This window comes from Macaca nemestrina, chromosome 12, assembly GCF_043159975.1.
Source record: "Macaca nemestrina isolate mMacNem1 chromosome 12, mMacNem.hap1, whole genome shotgun sequence".
NCBI lineage: Eukaryota > Metazoa > Chordata > Mammalia > Primates > Cercopithecidae > Macaca > Macaca nemestrina.
This window is the reverse complement of record NC_092136.1, coordinates 118,084,726-118,102,159: the sequence shown is the minus strand read 5'-3', so window position 1 is coordinate 118,102,159 and position 17,434 is coordinate 118,084,726. Positions and strand designations below refer to the sequence as shown.

The 17,434-nt window shown below is 40.4% G+C and overlaps 1 protein-coding gene and 1 long non-coding RNA gene across 8 annotated transcripts in view; one reads left to right on the top strand and one right to left on the bottom strand.

Annotated features, from left to right (window-relative positions):
• The window catches only part of LOC105476417 (uncharacterized), a 28,384-nt gene that overhangs the window by 8,680 nt on the left and 2,270 nt on the right, over nt 1-17,434 (bottom strand). The gene's annotated exons all lie outside the window — the stretch shown is intronic.
• LOC105476416 (myelin protein zero like 2) lies at nt 7,722-17,325 on the top strand. 2 transcript variants are annotated; one of them, XM_011732365.2, is made up of 6 exons: nt 7,722-8,165; nt 9,162-9,328; nt 9,611-9,821; nt 12,052-12,199; nt 14,605-14,680; nt 16,758-17,325. In XM_011732365.2, the coding sequence occupies exons 1-5, from the start codon at nt 8,108-8,110 to the stop codon at nt 14,666-14,668; spliced, it is 648 nt and encodes a 215-aa protein (XP_011730667.1). In that variant the 5' UTR covers nt 7,722-8,107; the 3' UTR covers nt 14,669-14,680; nt 16,758-17,325. The 2 variants fall into 2 exon arrangements, with proteins under 2 accessions (XP_011730667.1, XP_011730665.1); XM_011732363.2 differs by having other exon boundaries at nt 7,728-8,165; nt 16,683-17,325.

Genomic DNA, 17,434 nt, shown 5'->3' with positions numbered 1-17,434 from the left:
CTTTTGATTGGTTACTGTGAATCTTCTGTTTGTTTTACACTGGCCCATTTCAGAGTTCAGTTTGATAACATGTCACCTACCATGAGTGGCTCTATTCTGGTTTGGTCTGGTCTGCTGGGACCTAGTGCAGGAGGCTAGTCCAAAATAATGGGCTCCCATAAACTTCATTTAATAGTGCTGTACTAAACATCTCTGCTTGGCTGTCCCATAGAAACATCAAATGCAACAACTCTTCATCTTCTCTGTTTCAGAGAAAGGCAGTCACGTTCCACCCAGTGACCTAGGCTCAAAACTCGAGAATTATCCTCCAATACTTCATATCCCTTCTGTCCACTTCTAATCATGTACCAATTCCCTTCCTTTCCATCTCCTTGACAGCTCTCAAACTCTTAACTTCTCTCAATTCCCTCTGCCCCTGTTTCAGCTCAGGTCAAATAATCTCTTGCCTGGGTTCCTGGAAGCCTCTTCCCTGGCCTTGTTCCTTTCCAGTGCCTTTGTCCATACTGTAACTGAGCGATCTTTTAAATTCACAAATCTGATCAAATCACTTTCTGCTTAAACAGTTTCAATATCTCCTCATTGCCCTCAGGATAAAGCCCTAACTCCTTAACTCTTACCAAGGGCCTTTTTGGTCTGGCCCCTGACGACATTTTCAGCCTCATCTCTGAGGGTCATTCCCTTTTCTTTTTTCCCTTCTCTCTCCACTCACACTCAAGTTTTTTAATTGCCAAAAAGGCCACGTTTTTTCTTCTTTCTTGGGCTTTGTACCTACTTTTACCCCTACCTGGGCTCACCTCTCAAATGCCACCTCCCATTGCCTACCTTGTACGTATCTTCAGAACTGAAGAATTATAATAGTAATTGCAATAATAGATAATGTTAATTGAGTGCCATTATGTGCTAAGTCATTTATTTGCACTCTTATTCAATCCTCACAACCGCCCCATGAGGAAGGCCTCATTATCCTCATTGAATGGTTGAAGAGACTGAGATCCAGATACCCATACAGCAGTCAGAGTGATCATTTTAAACACGAGTCAGAACATTTTACTTTTCATTTCATAAGCTTTCTCTTTTTTTGTGTGTTGTAGTAAAAATACATAACAAAAAATTTACCATTTTAACCACTTTTAAGTGTACAGTTCCGTGGCATTAAGTCCGTTCACATTCTTGTGCAACCATCATTACCGTCCATCTCCAGAACTTTTACATCTCCCCAAGTGGAAACTATGTACCCATCAAACAATAACTCCCCATTTCCCTCTTCCTCTAGACCCTGGCGACCACCATTCTACTTTCTGTCTCTATGGGTTTGACTATTCTTGATGCTCCCATATAAGTAGAATCATTCAATATCTGTCCTTTTGTGACTGGCTTATTTCATTTAGCATAATAACCTTCAGAATTCATCCATGTGGAAATACGTGTCAAAATTTTATTCATTCTAAGGCTGAAAATATTGCATTGTATGTATATGTCACATTTTGCTTATCCATTCTTACTTTGATGGTCACGTGAGTTATTTTCATCCTTTGGCTATTGTGATCAATGCTGCTTTGAACGTCAATGTCCAACTGTCTGTTTGAGTACTGACTTTTAATTCTTTTGGGTACATGCCAGAAGTGGAATTCTGGGTCATATGGTAATTCTATGTTTAATTTTTTAGGAACTGTAATACTATTTTTCACAGTGACTGCACTCTTTTATATTCCCACTAGCAATACACAAAGATTCCAATTTCTCCACATTCTTGCCAACACTTACTCTATTTTCTGTCTTCTTTTTGGTAATAGTCATCCTAGTGGATGTGATAATAGCATTCTAATGGACTGTGGTTTTGATTTATATTTTCCTGATGTCTAGTGATGTTCAGTATCTTCTCCTGTGCCTACTGGCCATTTTATCTTTTTGAAGAAATGTCTATTCCAGTCCTTTGCTCATTTTTTAATGGGGTTGTTGGTTGCTGTTGTTGTTATTGAGTTGCAGGAATTCTTTGTGCATTCCAAACGTTAATCCTTTAGCAGAAATTGATTTGCAAATATGAAATATTTTCTCCCTTTCCAGAGATTGTCTTTCATAACCCTTTAATGGCTGCCCTGTATCCCTGGTGGTCTGGTCTGCCCTGTACCCCTCCATCCTTAGCCCCTCACCACTGCCCCTTCACTCTGCTCCAGCCACAATGGTCTCCTTGTTTTTCTTCAAATACTCCACACGTGCTTCTGCCTTAGGTCCTGTGCTTACTATTTCCTCTGCTGGAATGTCCTTCTTCCCGATCCACATGGTTCACCACCTCACTTCATTCAGATGTTTCTTAAGTTTCATCTTATCAGACAGGTCTTCCCTGACTACCCCTTTCCCCTTTGTTCACTACTTTATTCCTTGTGTGCCCAGGAAAATGCCTGACGTGTCATAGGTACCCAAAACATGTTTCTTAAATGAATGAATGAATAAATGATGTAGACCTTTGATTCACACCTATATTTCTCTGACCCTAGAGCCTGTAGCTGCTAGCCAGCTACACTGGATGGTTCCTGTTTTGGGAAGCCTTCCCAAGGCCTCCAAGGCTGGCTGAAGGACCCTGGCCTCTGTGTTTCTCTGATCACAACTCATTTGTCACATTGCATTGCAATTGTCTACTTATTTGACTGTGTTTCCCAAGATATAGTTAGCAACTTGAGGGTACACACTAATTTCTTGTTTGGCATCTAGCACAATTTCTAGCAACAGGGCTCAATAGGTATTAGAATGAATCAATCTCTCTGAGTCTCAATTCCTCATCTATAAAATGGAGACATCTATGTATCGTCTTACAGTTATGGAGATCAGAACTAATATATGCAATATGCCTACCACAGTGCCGGGTACATAGTAGGCACTTGAAAAATAGTAATTTAAAATCATTAAGGGTAATTTTTATTTGTTAAAATCTACCAGTATTCTAAGGTATGTCTAAATTAGAATGATAAAATGTAATGATTCTCCAACACTTTATTACTGAATTTGTGTTGTCATTTACTTAATGCTGAAGAAACTTGGTGAATGTGGGAGCAAATTTCCCCTCAACATTTTATTATGAAAAATTTCAAACATGCAGAAAAATTTAAAGAATTATACAGTAAATACCTGTGTATCCCACCTAGGTTCTTCAATTGACATTTTACTATGCTTGATCACATATCCATCCATCCATCCACCCACCCCCCCACCCACCCACCCACCCACCCATCCTTCCTTCCATTCATCCATTTATCAATGAGTCTTATTTTTTTATGCATTTTAAAATTAAATTGCAGACATCAGGATGCTTCCCTGTAAATACTTCAGCACTAATGAGAGTTTAGAATTTGTTTACAATTCTTTTTAAAAAATTACTGAAGTAAAACTTACATTCAATGAAATGTACAAGTCTTAAGAGTATACCATTCAAAGAGTTTTGGCAAGTGCGTAACTCAAACCCCTGTCAAGATGCAGAACATTAATATCACTCTAGAATGTTCTCTCATGCCCCTCCAGTCAATCCCTGTCCCCATTCCCCCAGAGGCAAACGCTACTTTTATACTGTTTTTTATGACAAGGTAGTTTTGCCAGTTCCAGAACTTCATATAAATGGAATCAAAGAGTTTATACTGTTTTGTGTCTGGCTAATTTGCTGAACTTACTTTTGAGGTTCATTGTGGTGATATGTATCAATGATTTGTTCCTTTTTATTGCTGAGTAGGATTCACGATATGAATATTCTACAGAGGATCCATTTTTCTGTTGATGGACCCCTGGGCTGTTCCAGTTTTGGGCTACTATGAATAAAGCTTCCATGATTATTCTCCTACAAATATATTTCTGTATATATAATTTCATTCATCTTGGAGTGGAATTGCCAGGGTGGCTGAGTATTTAGCTTCATAAGAAACTGCCAGCCCTTTTCCCAAACATCTTAACTAAGTATAGTCACAACTAAAATTTATTGAATGTTTTCTGTGGGTGCTGAGCACAGAGCTTTAGTTAATGTATTTCACTTGATTCTTACATCCAGACTATGGGGTAAATGTTATTGTTCCCATTTTACATATGAGATAACTGAGGCACAGAGAGTTAAATAACTGACCAAGGTCACATGGCTAGTAAGCAGCTGAGCTTGGATCTGGATCTAGGCAGGTTGGACTCTAGCTCCTATACGTCATGCCTCCTAGAATAGAGTAGTTAAAAAAAAAAAAGTGGCTATTTCTTTTCTCAGGAAATTAATTAACTTCCTAAGAATAAAAAATTGGTCATGGTAACCAATTTTAACAAGAGATAACTGGAACAATAATAACAAGAGATGCTGTGTTCATCAATAAACACAATATAATGTAAATTCTCACCACTATTTAGAGATGGTGTGCATGGTTAACAGGGAGGTAGATAAATTCATTTATCAAGGTCCCTTTATCCTCCTGAGAGGTTCCTCAAAGTTATCTTCAAAAATGCCCATCTCTCTAGCCCTGCACAATCTACCTAGCTTCCCTTGAGAATAAGTGAAGTGTTAAACCACTTCAGAGTCTCTTCTTTGGGCTGGTTAATAAGGGCATGATGCCTCTCCTCTATAATTACCAGAGGAGCCTGAGGCTTATTGGAGAGGTGCATATCAGCTGTAATGAGGTGGGGCAGGAGAGCGTTCCCTCCCATGATTTTTCTAAACTCATAGAGGCTCAGTCTCAGGCCCAGACCTGTTTTGGAATATCTCTAGGAAACTTGAGGCAAGAAGGAGGGCCACAGGGAACACAACGATTCTTTTGGGCTAAGAGCCCACCTCTCATCTATGACTCTTGACAGCCTAGCCTCCCTCTCTCATCTTTGAAAAGCTCTCTAAACCAGGGAAGTTTTGAAAAAGGATGCTGGAGATTGGAGTTGTTGATTGGGGAAGGCTGGGAGTCCGAGTCTTCGGAAAACAGACGTTAGGTCTACACTTTCATTCTGGCTCATAAGCCAGGAGCCCAAACAAAAGCCAGGAGAGTAAGTGGTGGTTGGTGTCCCAAGACTTTCCTTCTCGTTTTTAATGGTTCTGGGAAATACCAAAGTAATTCTATTTCTAGAGATGCTCTTCTTGGGTCACATATTAGCCATCCCCAATGGTTATATTTGTCAGGATCAAGTCCACACTCCTTAGGATGGTGGATGAGGGCACTGTCCAGGTGGACCTAGCCTCTCATCTGGCCTACCACTCCTCCCTGTGCTCTAGGTTTGAGGAATTGCATGCTAGTCCCTGTGGGTACCACATTCCCACCCATTTGTTCCAATAGGAAGGCCTTTGTTTCTCCTCTTTCCAGAATTCCTATTCATCCTTTAAGGATTGAATTTGAAAATCAAGAATGTGGTAATTATTTGTTTACTTAACCTGCCTATCTTATATGATTCCCTCCCAGGTAGAAATATTCTATGTATGTCTGAATTTTTTCTACTAAAAACATATGAACAGAAACTTTTGAGTAAACGAATGCTTTATTTGATCACTCTAAGAGCTAAATTATTTGTTTTCCTTGCTTCACAGAATGCTAATTTCATCTTAGCTGAAAAAAAGATTTTCGCCTAAGATGTTGAGAAAGATAGCTTTTACAAATATTGATACAGGCCCACTGTCCCTTCAGTCTCCTGCGCCCCCAGTGAGTCTCCTGCTGGCTAAGGTCTAGATGCTTACTAGAAATCATTTTCTGGGAAATGTGTAGAGGGATGGGATAGATGAGATTCTTTCAAAAACTGTTGGTGTGTCACAATTTTAAATGACAATCAGGATCTTTCTCTGGAAAAGTTTAGAAAGAAAATGGTGTCTCTGAAAACGTTTCTTTTTAATTTCCAGAACTCTTCCTTTCCTTCCATTTGCCTAGACACAAACATAACTTAGGCCTTATGTAGCTGCCTTCAGTTTTGGTCTAAGTCTGGCTGACTGACGTCCAGAAAACTGTGAGGGGCAAACATCCTTTTTCTTTAGCATTTTCTCTTAACCTTCTACCCTTGGCCTCTTCCTTGCCCAGTGAGGTGAAATGGTTGACCGTGAAGCCACTCCTGCTAACTGGAAGCAACTGGGCGTTGCCAGGCACTAAGCCAGGAACTTGAACTCAGCAGAGAAGTGGGATCTGGATAACTCCTGCCCCTCAGAGCAAGGCTGGCAGCCAGCTCATGGGCATTTGGCTACCTGGGGGAGGGATTTCTGCTCCTGACAACAGGCAGTTTGTTCAGTTCTTCCTGCCCTGATTCTTCTCCTGTTGCTTTTCACTGCCTCCCTGAGCTGTTTGGTAACTCTACCTCTCACAAGTTTTTGCAGTTTGCTGTAGACTTCAAAATCCTGGCTCTACCTCTCCTTCCTCTGTAGCTGTATTTCCCTGCAAAGTTGGAAGCCAACCAAGATCAAGTTTCTGTAACTCTTTTTCTTTCAGGGTCCTGGAGCTGAACTCTTCTGACCTACATACCCAAAAGGCTGTATCTTATCCTTCCTCACCACCATTTGAAAGTTCCCACAGCAGACTGATTTTAGGTCCCTTTCTGACCTAGAAGCTGACAAAGGCGCCAAACAGTTTTCAGAAACTCTCCCCATGCTAACAGATTTTCACTAGCACACAGCTGGTCTGCATTTGGGGCAGCCTCTGTTTTCTGAGTTCCAACACAATGGATTTTTGTGGTTGTCTACCTGTTTTTGCTCCATGCCCATGACATCTTTCTCCTGTTGCTGTTTTCTGCACTTCTGTATTCTCCTCTCTTTTGGTAGAATTTTCTCCTTTCTTCCCTCTTTATGATGTTTTATTTTTTTCTACTCACCCTGCCGCATTCTCTTGTTCCTGCCACCCTTTTTTGCTCTGGTTTCAACTAGAAGATTTTATGAGTGACTGAAGAGTTTCTAGACTGCTAATCCAGGGATAAGGGCAATCTATCTCTTTTCAGGGTTAGATTCCCAGTCCAGCCTACTTCTTAACTGCATGTGTAAGCTTCATCCCCCTCCTACCCATGTTTCTGTGCCGCTTCATTAATCTGTAACGATGACCCACCCTCTTTCCAGACAAGGAGACATCTTTTCTTGTTTAGATTACTCAGCTCTTTAGACTTCTCAGTCATTTAGCTATTCTAAAAATGGCCGATGAAATCCGAGGCACAACAAAGTTATTACGAAAACCTTTTCCTTGAGAGCCCCGTGTCTGATTGCTCATATTAGCTGATATTTGGTGGAAAGAGCACTAGATTTTTAAGAAGAGTTCTGGTTTTGCCACACGGTAGCTGTGCAACCTTGGACAAATCATTTACCTTCCTCGGGTTCTTAGCGTCCTCACTGGTCAAATGGGAATGCTTCATGGGGCGTTGCGGAGATGAAACAATCAGCAGGAGAGCACTTTGTAGATTGCACTGGGATGGTAGGGTGAACGAGCAGGGATGGTGTCCTGATTTGTCTTTAAATTCTTCAAAGGTAAAGGATTGTTAAACGTGGAGATTTGATTTGGTTTGTTTCTGCCAGGTCTCCTGGAAAGCTACAAACTAGAAGAAGTGCAGAAATCCTTGTGGTAACAAGGGTATCAGCTTTTTGTCCACAGAGAGTCTTAAGGAATTCCGACTCCCGTTTTGAAATTGTATCGAATCCAATCCCAGGGCAATGTGGCCCTGGGGTGGTGCTTCGAGAAGTGGAATCACTGCAGGACAGTTTCAACATTCACTTCCCAGGCAAGCCTAAAGCCTGTTTTAAAAGGGCGTGTAGGGGCCAAACCCATAACAGTCTGGGATATTTCAGACTGGCACCACCTCCTCTGGCTGTTTCCGAGGCCATCTAGAGGCCAGAGCCCAGTCAGATTAAATGAAAGTAAAGAGAGGGCTGCGGGAGTTTGGGACCTTTGTGCAGACGTGCTCATGCTCGTTAGAGTACAGGGCGGGAGAGAGGAAAGGAAGGAGGGCATTGGGAGCCGAGGCCCCTCCTTTCATTTCAGAAAAGTGCACAGGCAGAGCGGGCTGAGTCACAGGCACAGGTGAGGAACTCAACTCAAACTCCTCTCTTTGGGAAAACGCGGTGCTTGCTCCTCCCGGAGTGGCCTTGGCAGGGTGTTGGAGCCCTCGGTCTGCCCGGTCTGGTCTCTGGGGCCAAGGCTGGGTTTCCCTCATGTATGGCAAGAGCGCTACTCGTGCGGTGCTTCTTCTCCTTGGCATACAGCTCACAGGTAAGAGCCGGTGGGCTTCTCTCGGCGTTTCCTCCTTCACTGCTCACTCTATAAAGTTAGCTAATTGTCTTAGAAGTTGCAAGACTTTTGTTTGGGAGTCTGAGCCACAGATACAGTTTGTTTTACTTTGGATTTTACTGAAACCAAAGTTGGTGGACTGTTTTTGGAGAATTGCTCTCGGACAAACAGGTTTAGGTGTGTTCAGCTGCCAGTGAATCAGGCACAGAGAGGGCTTTCTAATCTCAGGTTACATGCCATTTTTGTGTGTGTGGCTGTTCTCAACCTCCCACTGCTGGCAGGACTTGGCATTTGGATTTCTGTGTGTGGGTCTTGTCTGTGACTCTCAGCAACATCAGGAAAGTGGAGATTGTTAGAGAGAGACCTACTGTGGTTTTGAAAGTGCCCCAACACACATATTCTAAATGTAAATATCAAGGTAAAAAAAAATGCCATGTGGTATAAAGGTTCCAGGGGTGCAGGCAAACATAAGCTGTCTGGAGTTGATTCATTCGGTTTCTGCAATAGACTAGTAACCGTACGAAATCCACATAAGGACCCGTCTGGAAAACTTACCTGCTAGGAGACCACTTTACATACAATACATAATACTTAACCTTAATACATAATGTAATGTCTAATCAATGTTATGATTCGTTTTTATTTTTTTACGCTTTCAATTCTATTTGCGGATGTTTGTAGTTTGTTATAACAGTTTTGAAGTCAGTACCACGAGGCGAGGCTATCATGCTGTGCAGAAAGCAAGAGCACTATGAAGGCTTGCTGTGTGGTAGTTTAGTTGTCACATGGAATGGGAGGGTCCAGATTGCATACGGGTAGGAGTATGTAGATTCTGGGTGAAGTAAGTTTGGGAGCTGGGGCATCTCAGTTTCACTTCGCTTTAAGTCCTACTCAGATATTTATTTTGGAAGTGTCAGCAGAAGTTCTCACAATACTACATCCCCTGTTAACCCTTCTTTTTCTTCTTTTTCATTGCAGCTCTTTGGCCTATAGCAGCTGTGGAAATTTATACCTCCCGGGTGCTGGAGGCTGTTAATGGGACAGATGCTCGGTTAAAATGCACTTTCTCCAGCTTTGCCCCTGTGGGTGATGCTCTAACAGTGACCTGGAATTTTCGTCCTCTAGATGGGGGACCTGAGCAGTTTGTAAGTAGATTATTGTCATTTTCCAGGGTACTCTTGGTTAGGGAAATAATAAGCCAGTCCATTTCTCCTTTCCCTTCCAGTATTTTTCTTAGCAGCAAGCACAAGGTTAAGCTGGGAAACAATTCCTGGGACAGAGACTGAGAGGCCGTTGAAGGGGAAAGCAAGTGATGGAGCTGCAGACAGGACAGTTGGGTTTGCTGGTGTTTCAGTTCTGCTCCCACCATCTTGGTCTCCTTGCCTGGGTGCTGAGTAAGAAGACCTTTTGCCATTTCCCCTCTCTAGGTATTCTACTACCACATAGATCCCTTCCAACCCATGAGTGGGCGGTTTAAGGACCGGGTGTCTTGGGACGGGAACCCTGAGCGGTATGATGCCTCCATCTTTCTCTGGAAACTGCAGTTCGACGACAATGGGACATACACCTGCCAGGTGAAGAACCCACCTGATGTTGATGGGGTGATAGGGGAGATCCGGCTCAGCGTCGTGCACACTGGTAGGTTATTCAGGGAACAGTGGTTTTGGAAAGGATGAGAGCTTGTAGAAAAGAAAGTGGCAATCATTGTTAAGGCTGAGAGAGAGGGACAATCTTTTTTGATGGATAGAGAGAGGGACTAGCCCTTCAGAACTGGGAGCCTCAGAGGGAGACTGAAGAGTTCTGGGGTAAAAAGAGAAAGGCTTTGTTTGGCCCTGGAAAGAAACAGAAAGTAAAGCAAAGGAACTCAGAGAATCCGTTACAAAAATGGCATTGAGATTGTGAAAGGGAGAGGGAGAAATTCTTTGATAAAAGGCTTACAACAGGTCTGTTCACTCGCTCATTTATTCGAGACACTTACTGAGTACCTACTCCAATGCTAGGCACTGTCAAAAGTGCATGACATACACTATCTCATTGAACCCCCACACCACTCTAGGAGGCAGGTACTAATAATGGTAGCTAACACTTACTGAGTACTTCCCAAATGTCAGGGGCTTTACGTGACACATTTTATTTAATCTTTACATATCTCATCAGTTTATTGTGCATTTAATGCCTCCCATCTTGCCAACGAGGAAACGAGGCTCACAGAGGTTAAGTCACTTGCCCTGAGTCATGTAGCTGATAAATGGAGTAACTTAGGACTCAAACCCAATCAACTCTGAATCTAAAACTGTGTTCTAAACTGGTGCATTGTATTGTCTGTATCCCTATAAAGGACAATCTGGAAAACCATGCCAAGCAACAAAGAGCAAAGTACACGAAACTTACAAGTGGTAGATCTGGGTTTGAGTCATTGCTACCATTTACCAGCTATCAATAAGTCTTATTTTCCTCATCTGTAAAGTGAGAATAACACAGTGAGGATCATGATGAGGATAAAATGAGATAATAAATGTGAATATGTCCCAACCTCTGAATTGTACTTAATAGCTACCATACACTGAGTGTTTATTTTGTACAGGCACAGCATGGAACAACTTACATGAATTATTTTATTTTTTATTAAGAACTCAACAGATGAATATTGTTATCTCTATGAGGAAACTGAGGCTCAAAGAAGTGAATTACTTCAAACCACACAGCTAGGTACTTCAACCTAGTGTTCTCTGGTGTGTGCTCTTAACCAACACTACTCCAAACATATAAGCCTGAGAAGTGGTATGATTTCCTTTCATTCATAGTCCAGTTTGAAACCATTTCTCAACGCCCCACCAATAGAGGACTGTGTGACCTTGCAGAAGTCATTTGAGTATTGAAAGAAATAATGTAATGGTTTGGGGCTTCAGTTTCTTCACCTGCAAAATGAACAGGTTAAACAAACAAAAAATCAGTGGTTCTTAAACATATGTGGGTAATTATTCTTTGAGAATCAAATGAAAGCCATGGCCCTGCTTCCCATAAAACAATGGAGACATACACAATGAGACATGGATTCTGTGGGCTTGCAGACTACCTTCCATCCTTCTTCCCCACCCTCCTTCACGGAGTCAAGGCTGGGAATCCTGGGCTAGACATTCTCTAATGTCCTTTCTGGCTCTGAGGGCTTATGGAAGTATAATCAGCAATCAAGCTAAAGGACAAGAGAACCAGGGTTCACAGACTCTAGTGTGGCTTAGGGGACCTTCCCTCTGGTTTCCCTTTTCCATCATTTATCCACTAGACTGTAGCTTCTGATTAACTTTCCTATCGTCTCAGTGGCATGAGCTTCTTGAAGGTGATGTCTTTTTTGGCTCTGCATTTCTATCACAGTGCCAGGAACGTAGCAGGCCCTCAATAAATCTGAATAAATGACTGACTGAGTGAAAGTGGTGAGAAGTCAGGGAGAAATGAGTTGGGCACTAGGTTTGATGAGGTTAGCAAAAACCTTACCCCACCCTAGGTAGTTCAACCCACCCAGTGGTTTTCAAAGCTGCATCAGAATCACCTGGAGGACATGTTAAAACAGATTGCTTAGCCCCACCCCTAGTGTTTCTAATTCAGCAGGTCTGGGGTGGGGCCTAAGATTCCCATGTTCTCAAGTGATATTGTTGCTGTTACTTCGAAGACCACACTTTGAGAGCCACTAAAGTATGTGTGTGGTTTTCCTATTGCTAGTAGGATTTACAAGGTAATATAGTATTTTATGCATAAAGATAGGAGAAAGGAAGATTCCATCTATTGATTAAACACATCCCTATTATGTCATTATATTTCACTGTAGTCCTCTTCTTTTTAGAATCCTAACTTAATCTTTTTCTCCTTACAGTACGCTTCTCTGAGATCCACTTCCTGGCTCTGGCCATTGGCTCTGCCTGTGCACTGATGATCATAATAGTAATTGTAGTAGTCCTCTTCCAGCATTACCGGAAAAAGCGATGGGCTGAAAGAGCTCATAAAGTGGTGGAGATAAAATCGTAAGGCTGGGCAGTTCTGGGAAAGTTCTAACACTCTAATGGGGACTCTTGGTATTTTGCAATGGGCTAAACAGTTGCTGAACAGATGTTTTTCCCTTTAAGTAAATCCTACATAAAAGAATTCACATTTGCAGGACAGATAAATTAGGTATGAACTAGTAACTTTACAAAAGCTTTCTCAATTTTACAAAATATTTCCTTATATGATTTCTTTACTATGGCGGGGGGGGGGGTTGATTTTATAAAAATCTGGTATGTAAAGCTTTTCTTAAAAATCCCTTATGTTTAAAGTGAAGCATACATTTGTAAAACCCACTGGGCTAGTCAGCAGGGCCACTATGAGTCAGTGCCTAGGAAAGTCTGTTGTGCTGATAGCAGGTGTTCATTAAACGTATTTTAAAATTGAGATAAAATTTACCTACCATAAAATTCACTCTTTTCACGTTCACGAAGTTGTGCAGCAATCATCACTAATTGCAGAACCTTTTTAAGCTTCCTCCCCTAAAGAAACCACATATCCCTAGCTATCACTCCCTATTATCCCCTCCCACCAGCCCCTGACAACTACTCATCTACTTTCTGTCTCTATGGATTTACTTATTCCGGACATTTCATTTAAATAGAATCATACAATATGTGGCCTTTTATGCCCAGCTTCTTTCACTTAGCATAATGCTTTCAAGGCTCATCCTTGTTGTAGTATGTATTAGTATTTTTTTCCGTTTTATGACTGCATAATATTCCATTGTATGAATATATTGTTTGTCCATTCAATTGATGGGCATTTAGGTTTTCTCTACTTGTTGGCTATTGTGACTAACGCTGCTATAAACATTCATTTACAAGCTTTTGTGTAGATCATATGTTTTTAATTCTCCTAAAAGTGGAATTGTTGGGTCATATGGTAACTCTGTCTAGTTTTTGGAGGAATTGCCAGACTGTCTCTAAACAGCTGGACTATTTTGCATTCCTATCAGCAATATATGAGGGTTCTGATTTCTCCACATCCTCCTCAACACTCATTATTGTCTTTTTTTTATCATAACCATGTATTAGGCCGTTCTTGCGTTGCTATAAAACAAACAAACAAACAAACCTAAGACTGGGTAATTTATAAAGAGGAGATTTAATTGGCTCACGGTTCTGTAGGATGTAGAAGCATGGTGCCAACGTTGGTTGGCTCCCGGGGAGGCCTCAGGGAGCTTTTACCGATGGCAGAAGGCACAATGGGAGCAGGCATTTCACATGGTGAGAGCAGGAGAAAGTGAGAGAGTTGGGGGAGGTGCCACATAGTTTTATAGGACCAGGTTTTGTGAGAACTCACTCACTATTAAAGTGAGTGTCCTTTGAAGTGAAGTATAGTGTCCTTTGAAGAACAAAAATTAAATTTTGTGAAGTCCAATTTATCTATTTTTTCTCTTTTGCTGCTAATGCTTTTGAGTCTCATCTAAAAAATCATTGCCTAATCCCCAAGACCATGAAGATCTATGGCTATGTTTTCTTCTAAGAGTTTTATAGTCTTAATTTTTACATTTAGATCTTTTGAGTTTTATTTTGAGTTCGCTTTTGTATATTGCTGAGACAGAAGTGCAAATTCACTTTTTTGCATGTGGATATCTAGTTGTTCCGGCAACATTTATTTCATTTCCTTAATAAGTAATTACTGAAATAAACAGACCTAATTTTTTTTTTTTTTTTTTTTTTTGAGTCAGAGTTTCGCTCTGGTTGCCCAGGCTGGAGTGCAATGGCATGATTTTGGCTCACTGCAACCTCCGCCTCCTGCATTCAAGCGATTCTCTTGCCTCAGCCTCCCAAGTAGCTGGGATTACAGGCATGCACCACCACGCCCAGCTACTTTTGTATTTTTAGTAGAGATGGGGTTTCACCATGTTCGTCAGGCTGGTCTTGAACTCCTGATCTCAAATGATCTGCCTGCCTCGGCCTTCCAAAGTGTTGGGATTACAGGCATGAGCCACCATGCCCGACCAAACAGAACTGATTTTAAGAAGCCTAAACAAACTCAACTCTGAGGTTCTAGTTTGAATAGAATCAATAAAGATGACTTAGGTCAACACAAAACTTTTTTTTTTTTTTGAATAACAAATATAAATTAGAGGTGGGATACTCATGGTAAAATAAGGTGTCTGCTTTAAAACTCTGGAGTTCCCGAATCAGAATCCAAACTGTATCCTTTACATTCTGAAAAGTCTCTAAGTTCAGAGGTGTGGCCATTATTAATTAGATGGCACCAGTTTAGCTCTGTGTAAACTTCAATTGACTCCCAAGTGCATGTAATTCTTCCAAAAATATGTGGGGAAAATACTTTACTTGAAGCTTCTGTGGGATTTGCCTACTTGCTTCTTGTCTTGTTCACCTGACATTCGGTTTCCGCTTCTTTGTTACAGAAAAGAAGAGGAAAGGCTCAACCAAGAGAAAAAGGTCTCTGTTTATTTAGAAGACACAGACTAACATTTTTAGATGGTAAGGTTCACAAATAGGTTGATTTCTTTCCTCAGCTTTCTGACGTGTCCAGCCCATCTCTAATGAGGACTCCCAGATCACTTTATGGCTGTTAGGTGTCTCCCATATGAAATTAGAGGAGCTGGGTCAGGGAGACAAAAGTCTTCTATTAGTCTTATGGATAGCTCCTCCTTCGAGTGTATTTTGTGCAAAAGATTAAGAAGCTGGACTCTACTGCCATTAAAGCTGAGAGAATTCTAAGGTTATTTGTGGCTTTGGGGTTATATTTATTACTACTACTACCAATAAATATTCAACAAGTAAATAAATCTTTTTTAAATCAAAAGATTAGTATCTGCTTATTCTGTTTTTTTTTTTTTTTTATTGTAAACCAATTATGGTATTAAGAGAGTGACTCAATAGACGTATCTGGCAGTTTTTACGGGAGAGCTTTTGTACTATTTGGAATTGATTTCAACTCTTCTCATTTAGTTATTGGCACTAATAACTACATGAAATGAATCCAGTTTTAGTGGTGTATAATTTTATTTTTCCAGTTTTCAGGTTCATCGGACTTAAAAAGTAGGATAATTTCTTTTTCTTTTCTTTGTTTTTGAGACAGGGTCTCAATCTGTTGCCCAGGCTGGAGTGTAGTGGTGCGATCTCAGGTCACTGCAACTTCCCCCTCCCAGGCTCAAGTGATCTTCCCACCTTAGCTTCCAAAGTAGCTGGGACCATGGGTGCGGGCCACTACACCCAGCTAGTTTTTGTACTTTTTGTAGAGATGGGGTTTCGCTATGTTGCCTAGGCTGGTCTCACTTGAGCTCAAGCGATCCACCTGCCTCAGCCTCCCAAAGTGTTGGGATTACAGGTGTGAGCCACTGCACCCGGCCAATTTATTTTTCATATGCTCAGAATTTCTCCCATTCTCTGAAATAGGTCCACACATTTAATTTCTAGATGTTATAAATCCAGACATGCAAACAAATTTTACACTCATAAGAAAGTTCTTGATATTAATGACTTTATCCTGTAAAACTCTGGCTCTCTTACATGGGAGAAAATTTTTATAGAACATTATTAGTTGCAAAGAGGGTCACATTTTTGTAGGCTAAAGCTCCAGTGAAAGACCTCAAAGATTTATAAAATAAAATATGGAGAAAAATGATCGTATTGTAAAATCAGAAAACCAAAATTAACATCAGGGAGTTTTTACCAACCAATGGTTATTGTCTTTTTAAAATTAAGGGGATTATCTAACAAGTTGGGGTCATGGAAAATAAATATGGGAGATGTTTTAGATCAAAAGAAACTTAAGAGATGAACACAATCAAAGCACAATGTGTGATCCCCAACTGAATGAATAATAGCGTGAACAAGCTTGTTGTAAAAAAAAAAAGCTTACAGGGACAATTGGGAAAGTCTTGAATATGAAAATGTTAAATATATGGATAATATTAGGGAATTATTTTTAATTTGTATTAAGTATAGTGATGGTATTGTAGTTATACAGAAAATGTACCTATTTTGAAAAATGCTTACTGGAGTATTTAGGCGTAAATGTCAGCAATTTGCTTTAAAAGCACAGGAAAAACGCAAATAAAACAAAAAAGGCTTCAGAATTAGGTGATGGGGCAGATGAGGTAAGAAAAGAATGAATTAATGAATTTAAGGGATGGGTAAATTCCACACACTCTCTTCTCTACTTTTCTGTATGTCAGATTTTGTTTGTAATGAGAGTGAGAAGTGGGGAGAATATGGAATGTATGTGTGTGAGCAAGTTGTGGGTCATCCAAGTGTCCATGCAAGGTACTTAGAGGCTATGATTTAAGGATACTAACTCTGAAAATTATGTAATAAGGATTAGGAAACTTCTTTTAAAAATTAAATTGGGGGAGAATATGAATATTTTCCCTCAGAATATTTTCTTTCTAAGAACATATATGTAATTCATAATGCCAAGTATTCCTATTGCACTCTTCTCAAATATGTTATCCATTTAAACTTTTGTTTTGTGTTTTAGGAAGCTGATGATTTCCAAGAACAAGAACCCTAGTATTTGTTGAAGTTAATGGAAACTTTTCTTTGGCTTTTCCAGTTGTGACCTGTTTTCCAACCAGTTCTACCACATATACAAGCAACATCCCTCTGGAGCCAGCACAGTGCTCTTCCATATCACCAGTCATACACAGCCTCATTATTAAGGTCTTATTTAATTTCAGAGTGTAAATGTTTTCAAGTGCTCATTAGGTTTTATAAAGAAGAAGCTACATTTTTGCCCTTAAGACACTACTTACAGTGTTATGACTTGTATACACATATATTGGTATCAAAGGGGATAAAAGCCAATTTGTCTATTATATTTCCTTTCATTTATTTCTTTTAGCAGCACTTCTGCTACTACAGTTAATGTGTTTACTCTCTTTCCTTCCCATATTCTCAATTAAAAGGTGAGCAAAGCCTCCTCGGTGTTTTTGACTAACAGTAAATCGTAAATTCAAACTGTTGAATGACATTTTGATTTTTATGTCTCTCCTTAACTAGGAGACACATCTTGTTTTAATGAATTTCTTTCAATATTCCAGGTGATAGATTTTTGTTGTTGTTTTGTTAATTAATCCAAGATTTACAAAAGCACAACGCTAAATCACACAGTAACTACAAAAGGTTGCATAGATGTGAAAAGACTGGTAGATGCCATTGCAGGATGAATCACCTGTCACTTTTCTTCTGTGCTGGGAAAAATAATCAACAATGTGGGTCTTTCATGAGCAG

Excerpts from the sequence above, each read along its gene's own strand:
- LOC105476416 (XM_011732365.2), top strand. The coding sequence starts at position 8,108 with ATGTATGGCAAGAGCGCTACTCGTGCGGTGCTTCTTCTCCTTGGCATA. Across the intron at positions 8,166-9,161 it reads CCTTGGCATACAGCTCACAG|CTCTTTGGCCTATAGCAGCT; the intron begins GTAAGAGCCGGT and ends TTTTCATTGCAG. Across the intron at positions 9,329-9,610 it reads ATGGGGGACCTGAGCAGTTT|GTATTCTACTACCACATAGA; the intron begins GTAAGTAGATTA and ends TCCCCTCTCTAG.